Source organism: Falco naumanni, chromosome 5 (assembly GCF_017639655.2).
Source record: "Falco naumanni isolate bFalNau1 chromosome 5, bFalNau1.pat, whole genome shotgun sequence".
NCBI classification, from domain to species: Eukaryota; Metazoa; Chordata; class Aves; order Falconiformes; family Falconidae; genus Falco; species Falco naumanni.
Genome location: NC_054058.1, coordinates 91325544 through 91342747, shown reverse-complemented (window position 1 = coordinate 91342747; position 17204 = coordinate 91325544). Strand labels below are relative to the sequence as shown.

The 17204-nt window shown below is 40.3% G+C and overlaps 1 protein-coding gene across 1 annotated transcript in view; it reads left to right on the top strand.

The window, feature by feature from the left end:
- CPNE8 (copine 8) overlaps positions 1-11721 on the top strand; it is a 109968-nt gene extending 98247 nt beyond the window's left edge. The window contains 2 exon segments of the mRNA XM_040594032.1: positions 911-984; positions 6767-11721. Of these exon segments, the coding sequence (XP_040449966.1) occupies positions 911-984; positions 6767-6955 (263 nt within the window). The 3' untranslated portion in view covers positions 6956-11721.
- The last annotated feature ends 5483 nt before the right edge of the window (positions 11722-17204 follow it).

The following is a 17204-nucleotide window of genomic DNA, read 5'->3' as shown; positions in this document are numbered from 1 at the left end:
CAACACAAGTGCATTTTTTGCATTATCAGCATTATCTGGCAACATGCTCTACAGACCTACTAATTTTTTCTTTGCATAAACATGCTCTTTTGTTTGGCTTGAGCTTGGCTCCTGATAGCATCATTTCTGCTTTCTAGTTCTTACATTAGAAGAGCTAAGTTTTGAAATGCTCTTAACTCTTGGGTTTCAGTGAACTCAGCCCAGTTTGCAAACCCCTGAGAAGCTCAGAGATGCAGGGCTTTGATCTTCATAGTGTATGCTGAAAGGATTGTAGGACAGCAATTCCAACAGCTAAGCTGTAATCTGTGATCCCAAATTCACCCATTTTAACACAGACCAGAGAGCAGGTATGCCTCTCTACCAAGAATGGGTTCTGGGTATCTGGATAATTTTAGAGTTTTCCTGGATCCTGCTCAGAAAGATACAAGAAAAGTTACCCAATAAATGTAATATTTTTCTTTAAGAACTCCTCATTCCTATGCATTAACAGTCATTACTTTTCCAGTACGAATGTGAGTTACTACCTCTTTGTGCTGTATTCTGTGTGATATCTTCTGTAAGAATAATTGCTAAAGATAAATTCTTCTCCACCTGTGAAAGTATAAATATAGCCTTACCAAAACAGATATACTTTGCTGGTTTGAGTGCTGGAAGGGTAAGAACCTTATCATGGTCTGTTTTGTTCTGAAGATGGCAGTAAAGGCAAAAAGTATGTTTTGTCAGCACGAAAAAGTATAAAATAACTACAAAGCATGATGGTTTTTATGGCTCAAATGATCTTAAAAACTTACCTAAATAACAATTGGTTTTGTTGTCCTAAAGTGTACACTGACTAAAGTTTTTCTCAGTAAGATTGATTTTGTTGTGTAGCTGACCTCATAGATGAATTAATTTTGTTTCTTTTTTTAAGCTATGGAAGAACTGGATGGTGATGTAGTGAGGATTTCTTCAAGAGGAAAGTTTGCAGAAAGAGACATTGTGCAGGTGGGAGAGAAAATTTACTCTTAACAGATTTTTACTGATCCTGTTGGTTTTGAATTCTTGTTTCAATCTGTATTCCTGCCTTTCAATTTACCTTAACCCTGAGCACTGAGATAACTTATCTTGGGGTGTTCATAACAAGCTCAGAAAAAACTCTCTGTGATACCTATAAGCCTTTATATAACACATAGTAGTGGATCTGCATTAGGAAATGACCCCTAACTGGCAGCACACTGATAAAAGTCTTACACAGAGTTATACAGGCACGGGAGAAGAGTCAGTTGCCTCTGCACTGCAATCTCACTATGATTCCATAAAGAAAAAATGCAGCTTTTGTGGAACTCGGCAATACCTAGACTTCTAACAAGTGCATTTGAGATGCCTAGGGTATCTTTCCTTGCCTTTAACTGCCAGTCCAGAAAACTGTGAGTGTCTCCCAGTTCCTATGTTGCATCTGCCACATACAGCCATGCACTTGTCTCATGCTTTAAGGAACTTCAGATGATAGCTGGAACAGATTGCCCAGAGATGTTGTTGATGCCCCATCCCTGGAAACATTCAATGTCAGGTTGGATGGGGCTCTGAGAAACCTGATCTAGTTGAAGACGGCCCTGCTCATTGCAGGAGGGGTTGGACTGGGTGATCTCTAAGGTCCCTTCCAACCCAAACCATTCTATGATTCTATGATCTGACCCAATCTGTAAGAGTGCTACTCTGATCTGCATTCCATGGACACCTCTATTTCTTTGTCAAAATCCTCTGGTTCGGTTCCTGCTCTCTACAGTTGTTCAGTCAGCCCAGTAGTTGTCATTCAAACCTGTGCAACCACTGTCAGGGTGGTACAGCAGTTCTGTATGCATGTACACAGCCACCATAATCCCCCTTTCCCTGAGAGCTGCAGATTTCTAGAACCCCACAGATTGTCCAAACTATGTACTTCATCAATGCTCCAGGCACCCCGTCTTGTTTCCTGATTACCCATCCCCCAGACAGACTTATTTCATAATTATTTTCTTGTTCAAATAAAATTAACTGGCTATGCATTTTTCATTTTCATGGAATGCTACAGCGGAACCAAACAGAAAGACGTTTGGTGGCTCAGCACGCTAATTCCTGCCTGCTAAAGTATTAAAGAAGTTGACATTTGAAAAGCAGAAAACTACTGAAAAATTGGATCAATCTGATGACTGTAGAAAGAATATCTGTCTAAAACAAAATTTTTATGGAAGGCATGTTTTTCTGGAAATGTCTGAATACATCTATAAAACAGAATATTTCAATCAGAAGGGACCTACAACAAAGAACTAGTCCAACTGCCTGACCACTTCAGGGCTGACCAAAAGTTAAAGCGTGCTATTAAAGGCATCCAGATGCCTCTCAAAGACTGACAGGCATCCTTAGGTTCAAACGTTACCTTAGTTCTGCCATTTCTTCTTCTGCCTTTATTCCTCCTATTTGTCAAAATTCATAGTGTTCACTTATTTTTCCTCCTGCTTGTTTTCACTGATTTCTCTCCAAGCCAGATTGGGTTTTTATATAATTGTTGGTTCATAGGATGTATATATTTATTGAATAACTGAGCTATATGAATAGCTTATATTGCAGATGAAAATGTTTTAATAATGCAGGCCAGATTGCAGCTGATGAACTGTGGAATGTGTATATTTCTTTTCAACTATATATGCAGGAAATGAAACTTCAAAATGTTTAACGTTACAAATACTGGTATGTGAACATTTAAGGATTTGGTAACTGCTGGTGGATACAATACCTCAATCCAAGGAAGTGTTCAAAACATATATGTGACACCTGATTTTATAGTTATTTTTGTTTAGAAGACAAACTATACAAATCTACAGAAATATATGGAAATTAAAACCATCAGATCTCTTTTTCCAGTCTTAAAGTTTCTCAGTGCAATAAATAATACATTAAAATTCCCTCTCTATTTTTTTTTCCTAAACGGGGATCAGAAATGAGTGTAAGATGACAGTAGTTAAAAGACTCCCATAATCTGTATGGATATACATTGAAGAAAGTAATAGATTCCTTAATTACTTTTTCTAATAGTTGAAAATGAGACTTTTTTAATTTCTGCAACATACAGAGAAAACAACTGATGGGAGGGTGACATACAAAACTCTTAGAGTAAGGCATGCTGGCTGCTTTAGTCAGTGTTGTCAAAAAGGTAATTATAAAAGTAGAGATGAGAAGAGGGACAGCTGAACAGGAGGCAAGAAATGATGTTTCTTATTTTGTCAAAGCCTTTATAATGTTCCTTATAGTCTATATTGGGCTAGAGAAGGACTGTCTGTAATCTGTTATGCTATATATGTCAGTGCTTTCGACAGAGCAACATGTGGAGATCTGCCTCCAGAGCTGGAAATGTTTCTAGACCCCAAACCAGTATTTCTGCGAAGAAAGCCCTATGCCATGTCAGAATTTTAAAGCTAATTCAGATATCTCTGGCATGCTTTGCACTTATGTTTAAATGCATTTAAATATACGCAATGTAATTATACATAATTTCTCTGAGCAACAGCAGCTCCAAAAGCTGCTGGTTTTACATTCAAAGAGCATAAACGGATAGAGTTCTTCAAATGTTATAAACAAGATTTGTGAAAATGTTTTGCATCAGGAATATTCCAATTTCTCTTGAGAAATAAAAAATGTGTTGAATACCCCTTTTGTATTTCTTTAGAATTCACTGCATATCAGAAATGTAATAAAACATTTATTTACTATTAACATATTTCAATCAGAACTTTGCCCTAAGACATATTGAACTACCTGAAGGCAGTATTACGCACTTTTTCTGTCTAAATACTAACAAACACGTTATAGACTAGCTAAATAAATAAAAAGGGATAATGTCAAAGCCTTTAGGTTTGCTATGACCTTTATTTTATATCTGGCAGGATAAAAAACAGTTTTGCTTTTATAAAACTAGCTACTCAAATACAAAAAGTTTATCTTTTTTGTGTATTAGGTTAGTTACTGAAATTAACTGTTTTATTAAAGTTCTTAAATTTTAACAGTCAGTATTGTGAATTTTTTTAATTAAATTAGGAAAGAAAAAATTTGCCTGCTAACAGTGACTCACTGTATCTATTATATTTACTACTGACTGCAATCTGTGTAAAGACGTGACTTTCATTATTCCCTGCTCGCCAGTAAACATACATATTTTAGGGACTCTTTATTACATGTGTACCAACTCCTCCTCAGTGTATTTAATTTCTTCTCCTTTGTTATCCTTTTTCTATTTAAGAAGTTCTAGGAGAAATACTCAAAGTAATGTACCTTTTGTTTCTCTTGAAAAATTTTCATATCACCCTTTTAAATTAAACTCTCAAACTATGGAAAAAACCACTTACATTCCATCAGTTTCCCTGTGGTTTCTCCTTCATCTTTCATTCTTCTGCCACCTCTACTCCTTCTACATGTTAGCTCTAGGCTTTGCTGCCATTGCCAGCTGTCCTTGTATTTCTGTATGTATGCTTATCTGTCCATAGCTCCTCCAGCTCCTCCGGCATCTATATTCAGCGAGCAGAGGGGAGCGAGAAGTAATTTAGGCCATCTATATTGTATAATTGCATTTCAACAATTTTTGCTGCAGAAGAGTGGTCTGAGGTTTCACGTCTGCAGACCACGATGATGGCCTTATAGGTGATCACTTGGGATGGGACACATTTTGTTCTTTAACTCAGACTGCATGTGCTTTTTACATAAGACTGGCATTGCATTATAAAATAAATAAGCACAGGAGGGGGAAACGAACACCAGGCTTATCCCTTCCCAGCCGAATGTGTAAATCAGCAGGCTACCGAGATGCTTGTTTTGTTTTGTTATTCTAACTTCATGCTTCTGGGGACAGTCAGATCTGTTCTTCCAGAAAAATTGATGGAGTTTTAGGAAGGAACAAACACTTGAAACAGGGCAGTGCTGGGCTGGCTTCTGAAAACTGCTAGAGCTTTTTTAGTGAAATGGAGAAGTCAGTACTAGTAAATGTCACAGTATGTGCTTGTCTTTTTTATTGAAGAGTTACTGAATAAATGCAGAAATTGTTAAGACAGCTAATTATGGAACAGCTTGCTAATTATGGAACCTTGCTTCCTGGCTTAATACCCTAAAATCAGGTTCCTTTTTGCCTGCTGTTCTCCTGCCCTTATGCCTGATACGTTCTTGGACACAACACAATGAAGTGGTAAAGGATGCTCCTGTCCGGAATAAAGGCTGGTCCTGTTAAATAGTCTTGCTGACTACTCTTGTAGTCTTGCTAACTATGACAGCCTGCACTAGCTGTCTGCTTCAGCAGCCAGGGTGGACTAAAGGATCTCTAGAGGTCACTTCTAGCTTCAACAGTTCCATGATCAAGTGATCTTCTGTGATCTTTTAAAAAAACGCCAATCTACAGCTCCCTAGGGAAATGCCCGAATCAGTAGCTGTTGGTCACAGGTTTCAGTTTAATTCCACATAGTTCAAATACCCAGGCTTGAAGTCTTTTTTTTTCCTGGCACTTTAAGATCCTTTTCAGGAGGGTTATGCAAAGAGTCATCTCTTACTTGAATTCTAAACACCTTTTAGTAGGAGACTGATGCCTAAATAAGTTTCTTAAGTCCTGGATGAGAAGTGTTTTCCAAAGTTGTTGTAAAAACAATTAAATTACATTCAAGTTCTTTATTGCTGAAATGTTGTCTTTGGGTTTGGTTGGTTTTTTGTTCTGGTTTGGGTGTTTTCCCCAAGATTTTTTATTATTATTATTTTATTTGCCTAATATATTTAATAGTTCTCTTTATTTCTGTCTTTTTTGGAAAACTCTCAGGATCTCAGAAATACGGTGTAGGCTAAACTCTCACTGTTTTTCAGTGTTCCCCTAAATCTTGAAAACATCGATGCTTTTTAGAAAAATGGAATTTAATCTGTAGCCTTGGATGCTGTGCATCCAAGAAAGCAAAAATTTTTCTGGTTGGTATAATGGGCAAAAGAGTCTTCAGATTTTAGTGTTCAACCAGCAGATGAGAGATCTGTTGGTCTGACTTATCAATCAGTTCTAGTTTTATCCTGCAATACAACAGTTAAGAATTAAATTTTCCCTGTTTTGCGAGAGGGTGAAAAGGCACTGTTAGGCTTTGAATTCCAGCATAGCACAGCCTAGCACATCAGTTTAGGTATTGCAGATCTGGGTATCATGTAACAAGTTATTTTTTTAATCCAATCCTTTTTGCTTAGATTCTTTATGCGTTTGTTAGTATCATATAAAAAGTGGTTCATAGGTTCAAGTGGTTTGTAGTAGGTATAATGCAATATGGTCAAGAATATAAAATCATCCTTTCTGTTTTGTTCACTTCAGATGGCAAAAATTCTGTTCACAAACTGCTGGAGCAGAGGCAGTCTGGTAGGAGAGCCCCACAAGCAGGAAAACTAAGCTAAGAATAGCTTTCTGAGACAGAATTGCCAGCTTTATGAAAATGATTGAGAGTGAGAAATAAACCATATATACACCAATGAAACACATCATTAGCAATCTGAGCTAGCCATGCCTTATGTAAAGAACTTCACCTGAGTGAAAGTATGACACTGTTTCTATTAGAAAGCAGGTGTTTAAAAATTGAGATACAATGTGTATATATAAAATAGAAAATATCTATATGTATATATAAAATGTGTAAGGTAGCATATTCATGTACTCTAACTCTCTAGATAAAACTTTCTTATTTTTGTGTTGTAAAATGTATTCTGTGCCTGCATAATTACCTGTGTGAATGTCTCTCTTGTTTTGTAGTTTGTGCCGTTCCGCGATTACATTGACAGAAGTGGAAACCACGTGTTAAGCATGGCAAGACTTGCTAAAGATGTTTTAGCTGAGATCCCAGAGCAGTTTCTGTCCTACATGAGAGTCAGGGGAATAAAGCCATCACCTGCACCACCACCCTATACACCCCCTATTCATGTGTTGCAGACTCAGATATGACTGCTCCAAAGTGCTCAGCATTTATCAAAAGTCAAGAGTCTCTGGATGCAGCAGTAGCTTCTGGTAACTTTTCAGAGCTAGAAAAATTCTCTTCACATACCAAAATTCTCCTATGGTTGCGTAAGCAACTGGAAAGCTTTATGCTAGGAGCAAAATGTTGATGTTCTCTCCAAGTCTTTTTTTTTTTTTTTTTTTTTTTTGGGGGGGGGGGGGGCGGAATGACAAAAAAAATCTAGTTTTTGATGTATTTATTGGAGGGGAAAGCACAAGTCAGGATTTCAACTCAAAAAAGATTGTCCTCTCTGAATACTGTGTGTATATAAATGTATAGGAATGCTATTACTCTGTATCAATGTTTACATGTTACTATTTTTAAATTTCAGTACTTTTATAACTATTCTTAAGAATAACAGTTTGGAATATTGACTCACATGTCTTCTAGCTTGCAATAGTTTGTCACAAGATAACAAGAGAAGCAATATCTCTTTGAATGTTTCTCCAAACAAACACAAATGAAAGCTAAGAAAAGGACAAATACGTGTGTGTTTTCCAATACCTGAATTGCTTCAGTCAGTGCTCAGTAATCCATCTCACGGTTTGAGAATAAATTCCTAAAATGTGAATAACACAACTGCATATAACTTTTAACTAACCCCAAACTTTGAGGGGGGAGGTATGTGTATTTTTTTCAGGGATGCTCCAGTTCCTAGGTTTATCTAAGTTTACAGGTTTTTAAACTAGTTACTGAAGCAGATTAGGAGACTTACTTGCTATAAGTAATTAAAGAAAATTACCTCAAATCAGAACTATCAGAGTATTATAGTTGAGTCACTGAGCTCATTAAATCTTATCATGCATCCCTTAAAGCACTGGAAATTTTGCATCAGAAAAGTCTTTTGGAGTGCTTACAGCAGATGTTTTATAATGGACTGTTTTAAACTTAATATAAAATCTTAACTTTTTTTGTCTAGATTGCCCATTCAAAGGGATGCTGACTCTTAATATTTGGGTTTAATATTGTCACATTTCCATTCAGGGTGCATGAATGATAACATTAATTGACTGGTTTAAAAATTGCACAACCATGTTGCTTTGTGCACTATTTTGTGTACAGAACTACCCAAAAATTTTATTATATGCCTGTTCATATATAATTATAAAATGGTTTTGCATGTATACTTTTTACAAAATACACAGTTTTGTGAGTTTGTGTCAGATACATTTTATTTAGAACTAATGGCCTTAAATTTCACAGAACTCCTGAAATGATTGTGAATTGCCTTCAAATACTGTTAAAACTGAACATTTTAATTTTTTTGTGTCACAGTTGTAACTGTCTGGTAATGTAACTTTTTTTCTTTGCATATCACCTGTTTACTACTTCTGTTTCTTTCTACTGTATGTTGTAATGTACAGTATGAAACTAAAGGTGCGTTTTTTAAGCATGAGTTTTTTGCCAGAAAGCATATCTTCAATATTAATGGCATATAACTATGTAAATGCAGAATCTTCCACTTTTAAATATATTTAACTTCCTTTAACTATCTTATGTGGGAAATTACTTTTTCCAGATAATTATTCTGTTGGTTAAAAAAATAATAATATTTTTGTTTTGTAAAAATAAATCTTGTTTTATTTTTATTTCAAAACAGTTTTTACATAAATATGGACTTTAATTTTCTCACCAGGATATGTATTTCTTAGTGGATTGATGTTGCATGAATGAAATTTGATACCTGGCAACTACAGATTTTGATGAAAAGTGCATCATAAAGAGTAAGTTTAAATCTACTGAACGGTGGTGGTGTTCTCCTTCCATCTTCTGCATTTATTTTTCATACCTACAGTGTTGACACTTCAGAAATAACTGAAATAATATTATATTTCTGTTGTTTCATTTGGTTAGCCAAATCTTTATGCTGACATTTGTATTGGTTCCCAGTGGCCCGTGTATTTAACAGGTGAGAAGGTCAAAGCTCTAAGGTCAAAATCACAAACTTATTTTATTCAGTGTAAAGTAATAGCTCTCATTGAACTGGCACCTTTTATTAATGGAAAGATCAGTATCAAAATTAATTTAACAACTCATTTAACAAGTGAAGGAGCTTTTAAAGATAACTATTACTTGATCAAAATTATTTTTTCGCACCAGCCTAAGTACCATCCTGTGCTGCTGTTTTTTCTTCTGTTTGGTATTAGATTCTCAATCTAACATATGTAATGGAAAGAAATAGATGTTATCAGTGGACTAAGTATTCTAGTGGGAAAAGGAGACTTTTTCCAGACTTGTGACATTCCCTATATGTTTGACATCTCGATTCTGTAACGTGTATGAGAATCATTATGTAGACTCACACGGTAGCTTCAGTCATTCCAGTAGTAGAGGTGAGAGTTAATGGTCAACACTTGAATTTCCTCCAAATATCATATGCAGCCATTTTTACTTCTGCCTTTATTCTGAAGAATAATGGAACATAAAACTCATATTCCTTCCTAAGAAATGCTAGCTGCTACCAAAACTTGGTAATTTTCTGTGACTGAAGAGTAGCACAGAGTATTTCTGTTTAAGGAAGGTAAGATGTGACGTGTTAGGTGCCAGATGAATTGCCCTGAAAGGAAGACTGTTGGCCATGATGAAAGCTCTCTTCCTTTGGCATCCGTCTTGGAACAGATGTTTTCTTTGTAATACATGCAGAAAATGCTACAACAGGGTGCAGACTGTACAAATGTTCCTACAAATGAGGAAGGACATTGTCTCATGGAGTATGTAATTTGAGAGTGACTATTTTGGATTTGATTCTGACTAGTGAGGAATTGTTTGCTAATCTGGAAAAAGAAACTGGTTGATCTTAGTTAGAAAAAAGATTTTTGTAATTTTAGGCAAAATTGGCAACCTATACAATACAATTTAGATGGACTTCAAATCAGCTCACTTCTATACACATACCTGTGGTCCCCCAGGGAGGTATCTGAATGAGAGGAACAGAGTTCAGGAGATCAGGTGTTCTCTGAAAAGATGCATTTTGAAAAGCTGGAAATTCTCCCCAAAGTAGGAACACATTAAATTCACTCCAGAATATTTGTAAAATGGCTGAAAAAATCAGAATGATAAATTATTATCATCTTTGAGAACTAATAAAAGGACACATAATGACAAATTATGCCAATGCAGTGGGAAACCAGGGAGCATGGTAAGAGGCTGTTATGACTGTATCAGAAGTTCTTTAAATAGAAAAATCAACAAGAATAGAAAGGGAGGATATGTTGCTATGGATAAATGTAAAAGCACAGATACGTGTGAAAAGGGAGAGAAAATCACTAAATTATAACTGCTAAAGCCTAGTAAAACCCGTAATAGAAAGGGAAGGAAAGCTGACTCCATTATTTAACAAATAAACAAAGAGTAAATCTCAGGAAAACTGAAATGCTCAATGTCTTTTTTTTCCTTCAGGCTTCATAGAAGGGGGATAATCATTGAATTAAATAGTTAATTAAAAGAAAATAATCTACAGCTAGGTTTACATCAACCAATAAAGATTTGCTAATGATACACACTTTTGAAACAATTTCCTTGAAAAGCAAAACAATGAGCTTCGGGATAAAAGAGAAACAGCCACTTTAACGTGACATTTTAAAAGGAAAATAGGAGATAACGGCCTCATTTGAAGTGTTATGAAATACTACAAAACTGGTTAGATCATTCAGGAAAATGCTAATATTCTTTCATCATCAATGCTGGAAAAATACAGCAATTGCTGTTCCATTGGGACCTGTCTTGCTTTTGGTGTAATTCAGTCATTTTCATCGATGACATAATATATTACAGATGTTTATTAAATTAGTGAATTATATCAACTGGAGATAGTTTAATCACTTCCAAAGATGGGATTAAAACTTGCAATTATTTTTATGAATTAGAAAAAATACGTGAAAGAGGAGCAAAATCAATCAGGGCAAATAGGTAAAAGTACTTGGTAACAAAAACCTACCGCACAGTTGCAGTAGTTTCTGGCTCTGCAGCAATTCTGTAAAACAGTGTGTGAGGTTACAGGGGACTACAAAGTAGTCGTTGAGGGGAAGGTGTCTGAATAGAAGTTCTGAGTGTAGGCCACCTGAGATCATCCTTTCATGGTTCTTCATAAGGTCTCAGCTAATGTGCCAGGTCCGGTTCTGAGGCTTCAAATAACATGTGGGTCAACTGGAAAAAGTCACCGAGGACTGTTAGGCCACCACTGTTGGAACAAATCGGGCAAATGATCAGGGAAGGTTTCCATGGGGTTGGCCTCCCTCTTGTTGTCTCAACTCTTCTTGACCACAGTGAACTACCACAGCAAGGGCGACTGCATGAGATCAGGGCAAGCCCTACTGATGTGAATGCCTGTGGGGGAGCAGGCTGATGCCATCGTGGCAGAAATGGTTTTGAGGAAGGCCTCACCATGTCCGTTCACGTTGTTAGGTTGTTGTTTCATACTGCTCACGTTTTTAAGACGAAATGCATTCTTACTTTCTTTCAAAGTGCTCTATGGGAATAGTACAAATTTTCTTCAGCATTCCATGATGGGCTGCTGCTTCTTTGCCACTGAATTGATACAGTATGATTTCAGGTTTCATTTCAAGCTGACATTGCACATTTATGTTCATTGCCATTAGAATGAGTGACTGCAGATGGCTGGCATTTCCAACCTGGCCACCAAAACAAACGGTGTAGAGTACTACGTTTCTGTGCCTACAGCCAAACGTTTGACAGTAATAAATTTCATCATTGAGATCCTTCTCTGGTGGCTTTATTTTGCAAACAAACAAAGGCGTTGGAGTGCCTGAGCTTCTCATGGATGCTACGGCAGGCGTACGAGTGCTGTGAGACAACTGCCCCGCGAGCACGCAGCGTGGCTCCTAGCGCTCTGTGTGCCATGGGTGGTGGGACAGCTTTTCCGAGCCACAGCGGGCTGGGGCTGTGCACTGAGCAGTTCCATCACTTCTGCATTGGTCTGTTCCCCAAGGAGCAGGAGTTCTGCCCAGCCCCGAGATGAACATGATCGTCATAATAACTGGGTGGCCTGTGCATCCCCGTGCCACACACAGGCTGTTATGTAGTTGGGTTTGCTTCAAGCTGATCGTGAAATCAAAGCAATTGACTGCATGTGCAAAGTGATTAGCTCTGAACGTGGTGGCTTCAAGTGAGGGGGCCGTCACGCTGCAATCACCAGCCGAAGGGAATTCAGGGAGAAGCGAATTGGCTAGTCTCCATGAGCACCGGAGTACTGCAAACTGGGGCACTTCTCTGCGAAGAAGGGAGTGAATAATCCCCTCACAGTCATTAAATACTTCTACCGGCACTGGCAGAAAGCCCCCAAAACTATGGGAGCGAGCATTGATTCATTGCTTTCTGTGAGCAGGAGGGAACGGAAAATATAAATAGGTTGTCAAACATGGAGGAAAGGAGGGGAGCCCAGCAGGAGTCTCTCACGGCCGTTTCTGGGAAATGTCATCATTAATGCAATTAACAAAGGGATTAGAAGCTAAATTTTTAAAACCAACCAGGGTATTGGCTCACCAGGGTTGCAGGCTGGGAGGCCTGATTAGAATTCACAAATGGTTTTGATTAATTGGAGGGAAGGTCAGGAATCAGTGAGATAAACTACTGGGGGAAAAAAAAATGGAATATTCTGCATTCAGGAGGGAAACAAATAAGCACAAATGAAATGAAAATGAAAAATACCTGGATAAACAGCAGTTCTGGATTTAATAATCTGCAGATTACAGCTGGGCTCCAAACAGGATATGAATCAAATTGTGACAGTGCTGCGTAAAAGGCACAGATCACCACGGCGGATGTTAACAGCGGCCACGCTCGTGTGGGGAGGGAGGTAATCGTTGTTCCAGGCCGAGCCATGCTGGAGCCTTCGCCTGGCACTGTGTCTGGACTGTGGGGCCACACTTTCAGGGTGATGCAGACGATTTTGAAAGACTCCAGGAGAGAAAAAAAGCGGTTGGGTTTTAACCTGTGAGGAAAAAAATCAAAGCACTTGGGTATGTTTCATACGCAAAAGACTAGAGGGAGTGTGCTAACTGTGTGTCTGTGCAAAGGGGTGCTATAATGAGCTGTTCTCAAAGGTCAGCAATGACGGGTGATGTTATCACCTTTGGCAGCCAGGAAGGCTGATAGGGGCTGATAGAGACACCTCCCTAACTGGAGGCCCCTTCTAGTGCGTCTTGGGGAAATTACATCGTATTCATCTTAGAAATTGTTCAGAACAGGCTGGACAGCCGTTAGGGATGGCCTAGCTGTGTGGCCTCCCTCTGAGCAGGAAATAATACATTAAATAGTGAAATATCCTCCCGAAGCCCGTTTGTCAGTCCTGCCAACATAGGCAGCCTAACTAAGGTAGAAGCAAGGATAACATACTGGGAGAGGAGGATGGTAGAGGAAGACTGGAGTGGGTGGGCGGGTAGGAAGGCACTGGGAGGGCTGAGGAGGCCTCTGGTGAGATTTAGTCTGAAATACATGTATGCTTCCAGTCACCCATTTTCAAAGTGATGGACTCAGCGGGCTGGTGAAGAGAGAGGCTTTTAGGAGATTTCCATTCAGCGGACAGGTGAGGTGGCCAGCCCCTGTGCGTGACCAAAGGCCACAAGGCGGGAAAAGTCTCATGGTGGTCACACCAGGATGGTGAACGTCAGGTGAGGAACAAGAAATGCCAAGTGAGTTGGTATAAGAGGACAGCAAGGTCGGAGTCCCTGTCTGCACATCTGATGTTACTAAGCGTAACTACGATGTTGCCTGCAATACCTGGGAATTTAATTCCCCAATGTTCCATTTTTCTCACTCACCTGCAGCACAGGACATCTCCCCTCCACCAGATTCCTTACGGAGGCTCACGGAGCAAGGGTGGTGGAGAAGGCAAGCAGGAAGGCCAGCTTGCTGCTATTGTCAGTCCTTCCAGCTGGATGCAAAAGCATGTGTTTAGGGAAGACCAGAGAGTTCAAGGAGTCTGAAAAATGAGCTCGAGGCAATGTAGCCAGAAGGATCTCTGTGTCCAGCGTGGCCTACAACATGGGGCTGGGTACTCCAAGAAGCCAGGTCACGGCATTGCAAACTGGGCACGAAGAAAACCTGCGTACTTTAGATCAATGTCACTGGCCCTCCATTCCCATTGAGAATTAAGTACAGTCAAATCTAAAATCATGACACCTTGCCTCGATGTACTGAGTCAGCTGTCGTTACCTGTCTTTTAATAAATGAACCTCACACGTGTTACCATGACTGATGCATAACAGCTTGGGGGCTAGAACTCACATTTTAAGCATATGGGCTTAAACAAAATGAATCAACAGAAATACTGCCTACTATTCCTTTACGGGGAGGGACACAGGCTATGCTGTTGGATCCTTGGGATTCATAGTACTGGGCTGAAAGACTCAGTTTCTTCAGTAACAAGAACTGGTATTTTCCTCATATCTCTAATTCACTCACTCATAATAGAAAACTAAGTCTCTTGATAAAAGAATTGAGGCATTTAAGGGATGTTAGAATAGAACTGTAATTGGATTAACATTATCAGATGCCCTTAAATCTGTGCTTCGCATGTTCATCATGTAAAAATTCAGAGATTAATGACTCCTTGGTGTGGAGGTAAAATGATTTTACAATGCAAGCTGTCGATTAATAATGCTCTCCCCCACTGACCTTCTGTTGAGCTAATGGTTTGCTCTTCTAGTTGGAGTTGCAGACACTCCTTTGTAGCAACCATGACAAGTGTTTGATAAAAGAAACCCCACTGGTTTTAAACCTGAGTCATCCTCATTTTCTCCTATCTAGACCTCCTCAAAACTTGTCAGCTTTCTCTAACTCAGACCTATGCAAATGCCACTTTGGTAGCCCTTCAAAAAGCTTAGAATAGAACTCCTTTTTACCATTTTACTCCATGATTCAATCAGTAGAACTCACAGTACATAGAAATCACATCTGCTAATGAAATTAGCTATTTAACCCTTGCCAAATTCCCTCCAGCATAAGGAGAGGTGTTACAGAAGGTAAAGCCTTATAAAAAAAGCCCCAAACCCACAAGTCAATTGCAGACATGCTGCAATTGCTTCTGAAGTAGCTTTTCTCATCTTGCTAAGCCTCTTGGAGGAATACAAACAGGAAGAAGGTGATGCCATTGAGAGTGTGGAAAACCATCGAATCGGAACATTTCATTACTTAAGAGATGCTGTCAGCTGCACTGCAACATTTCCCACTGCCCTGGAAGAATTAGCAAGAAAAGAAATACATGTTTTAGCACACAGCCATGGTATTAGCAAGGTTTTTTTCTGGCACTGGTAGGTATTTCACAGTACAGAGATTTTCAATGCTTGTTAATGCATGCACTGTGTCATTATCAATGGATCTGTCTATTACCTGTCATTGCAAGGAAGTACCAGACTTCCAAAAACTCTTTTTAACAATGGCAAAACCAGCTGAAATGTTGCTTTATTTAAAACCTGCTAGATTGAAATAGGAAAAAGAGGATATTGAAAGTATTGCTGTACTTTGTGGGCAGGTGCTTCCTCCCACTCCCTCCCTTTCCTCCCTTCTTTTTCACCCGCAAGCCCATTCCACAAAGGCAAGCTCCTTCCCCCCAGCTCTGCGTGGTTATTTGCCCTCATCTCATGCCAGGCGGGGGGACCCCTGCAGATACCCCCTCTGGTGTCCCAGACACCACTGGGAGTGATGGAAAGAAACCACATGAAATGAACGTTGAACTCTTGGTGCTGCAGAAGCGCTGTATGGGGTCAAGGGCACAGGGCAGGTGCCACTCTCCGCCTGCCCGGCGGCTCCCAGCAGCGATGGCAGCCCAGGCAGGAACAGTCAACGAGGTGCTAAACGAGCTCAGAGACCCAGCCAGCGCAACACTGCGCCTGGCAGAGCTGCCAAGTTGTGTCCCATAAGGTGGATGGCGATTCAAGAAAGCATTTCCCTCCCAGCACACGTGCCCTGGGCATCCCCTGCCAGCGGGGCTCTGCGGCCGGTGCTGGGCGTAGTGCTCACAGCCCTAGCTCTGCTTCGGGAAGGGCAGGACAGTGCTCGGGTCTCAGGATACTCACACGAGCATCACAGCAGATAAGGTAAAAGCCAACCATCTGAGACCATTTTCTCATGGAATAGTGTCCTGTAAGGCCATCCTGGGGCAGCAGGGACATCAGTGAATGAAGGAAGCTTTGGGAAGCAAGCAGAAAATATCCACCATCAGCGAGCAGACCCTGGTGCTAAATACGGCACTTAGGGCTTGCTTTTGTATTGTGGGTGGAAGCTAAATGACTAGTGACTAGCTGTGATTACCAGAGAATGAGGTAGTCATCTATGTTTGTAAAGGGAGAAAATGGAGAGAGGGAAAAGGTAGTGGAAAGTTTATTCCTCCAGGAGTGCAGGCAGACAAGGGCTGGAAGCCCAGCGCTTCCCGGTGGCTGGGGTTGGGTGGCCCTGCCGCTGCCCTGTCCCGAGTTGGGTGGTGCAGGCAGTGATGGGTGCTGGGGGGCCATAACCTCACCCGCCTCTCCAAGAGGGGCAGCCCTGATTTTAAGACCAGTTTTACAATGAGGACTCATAGCAGCAAGCCTAATTAGTGTAAGACTGCAATTGTAATATATATATATTTCAAAATAAATTAGTAACTGCCGTGGACACAGGAAAGGACCCCAACAGAAGGTGTTAATTTGCCATCCTCTACCACGGTGGCATGCAAAACCCCTGCCGACTTCATTGCATTGAGGACGTCAGAGCTGGGGCCCTGTGGCACCGCTTGCCCCTGCTCCGTGGACAGCAATGGGGACCACGGACCATGAGCCCAGCTCTCCTCTGCGACAGCGCTGGGCTGTGAGTAGCACAGGAGGGACTGAGGGATGGAAAAAGATCACTGCCAGGAGCCCGGCAGGCAGTCTGGCAGCTGAGACACAGTGGAGAGCTGACGGGGTGATGTGAGAGAGGGTTATGAATGGCAATTGAAAAAGCTGCTGAAAGAAAACACAGTAAAAAAACGATTTGTGATTTTTGTATCGTCGGGGAGCAGATTCTCTCTTTGAAATACCTCTGGCAGAGCTGAGACCCCAGCCAAGAGCCCCAGGGCCCCGCCGCAGAGCTATCAGGGCCTCTGCCTGCCATCCTCCCCTCAGGACATCTTCCAGCGTGGGGGGTCTTCCTTGATGGACACGCTTCTTCCTTCATGCATGCACGCTGATAGATTAAGCAGCTTGGCCCTTGCTGTGCTTC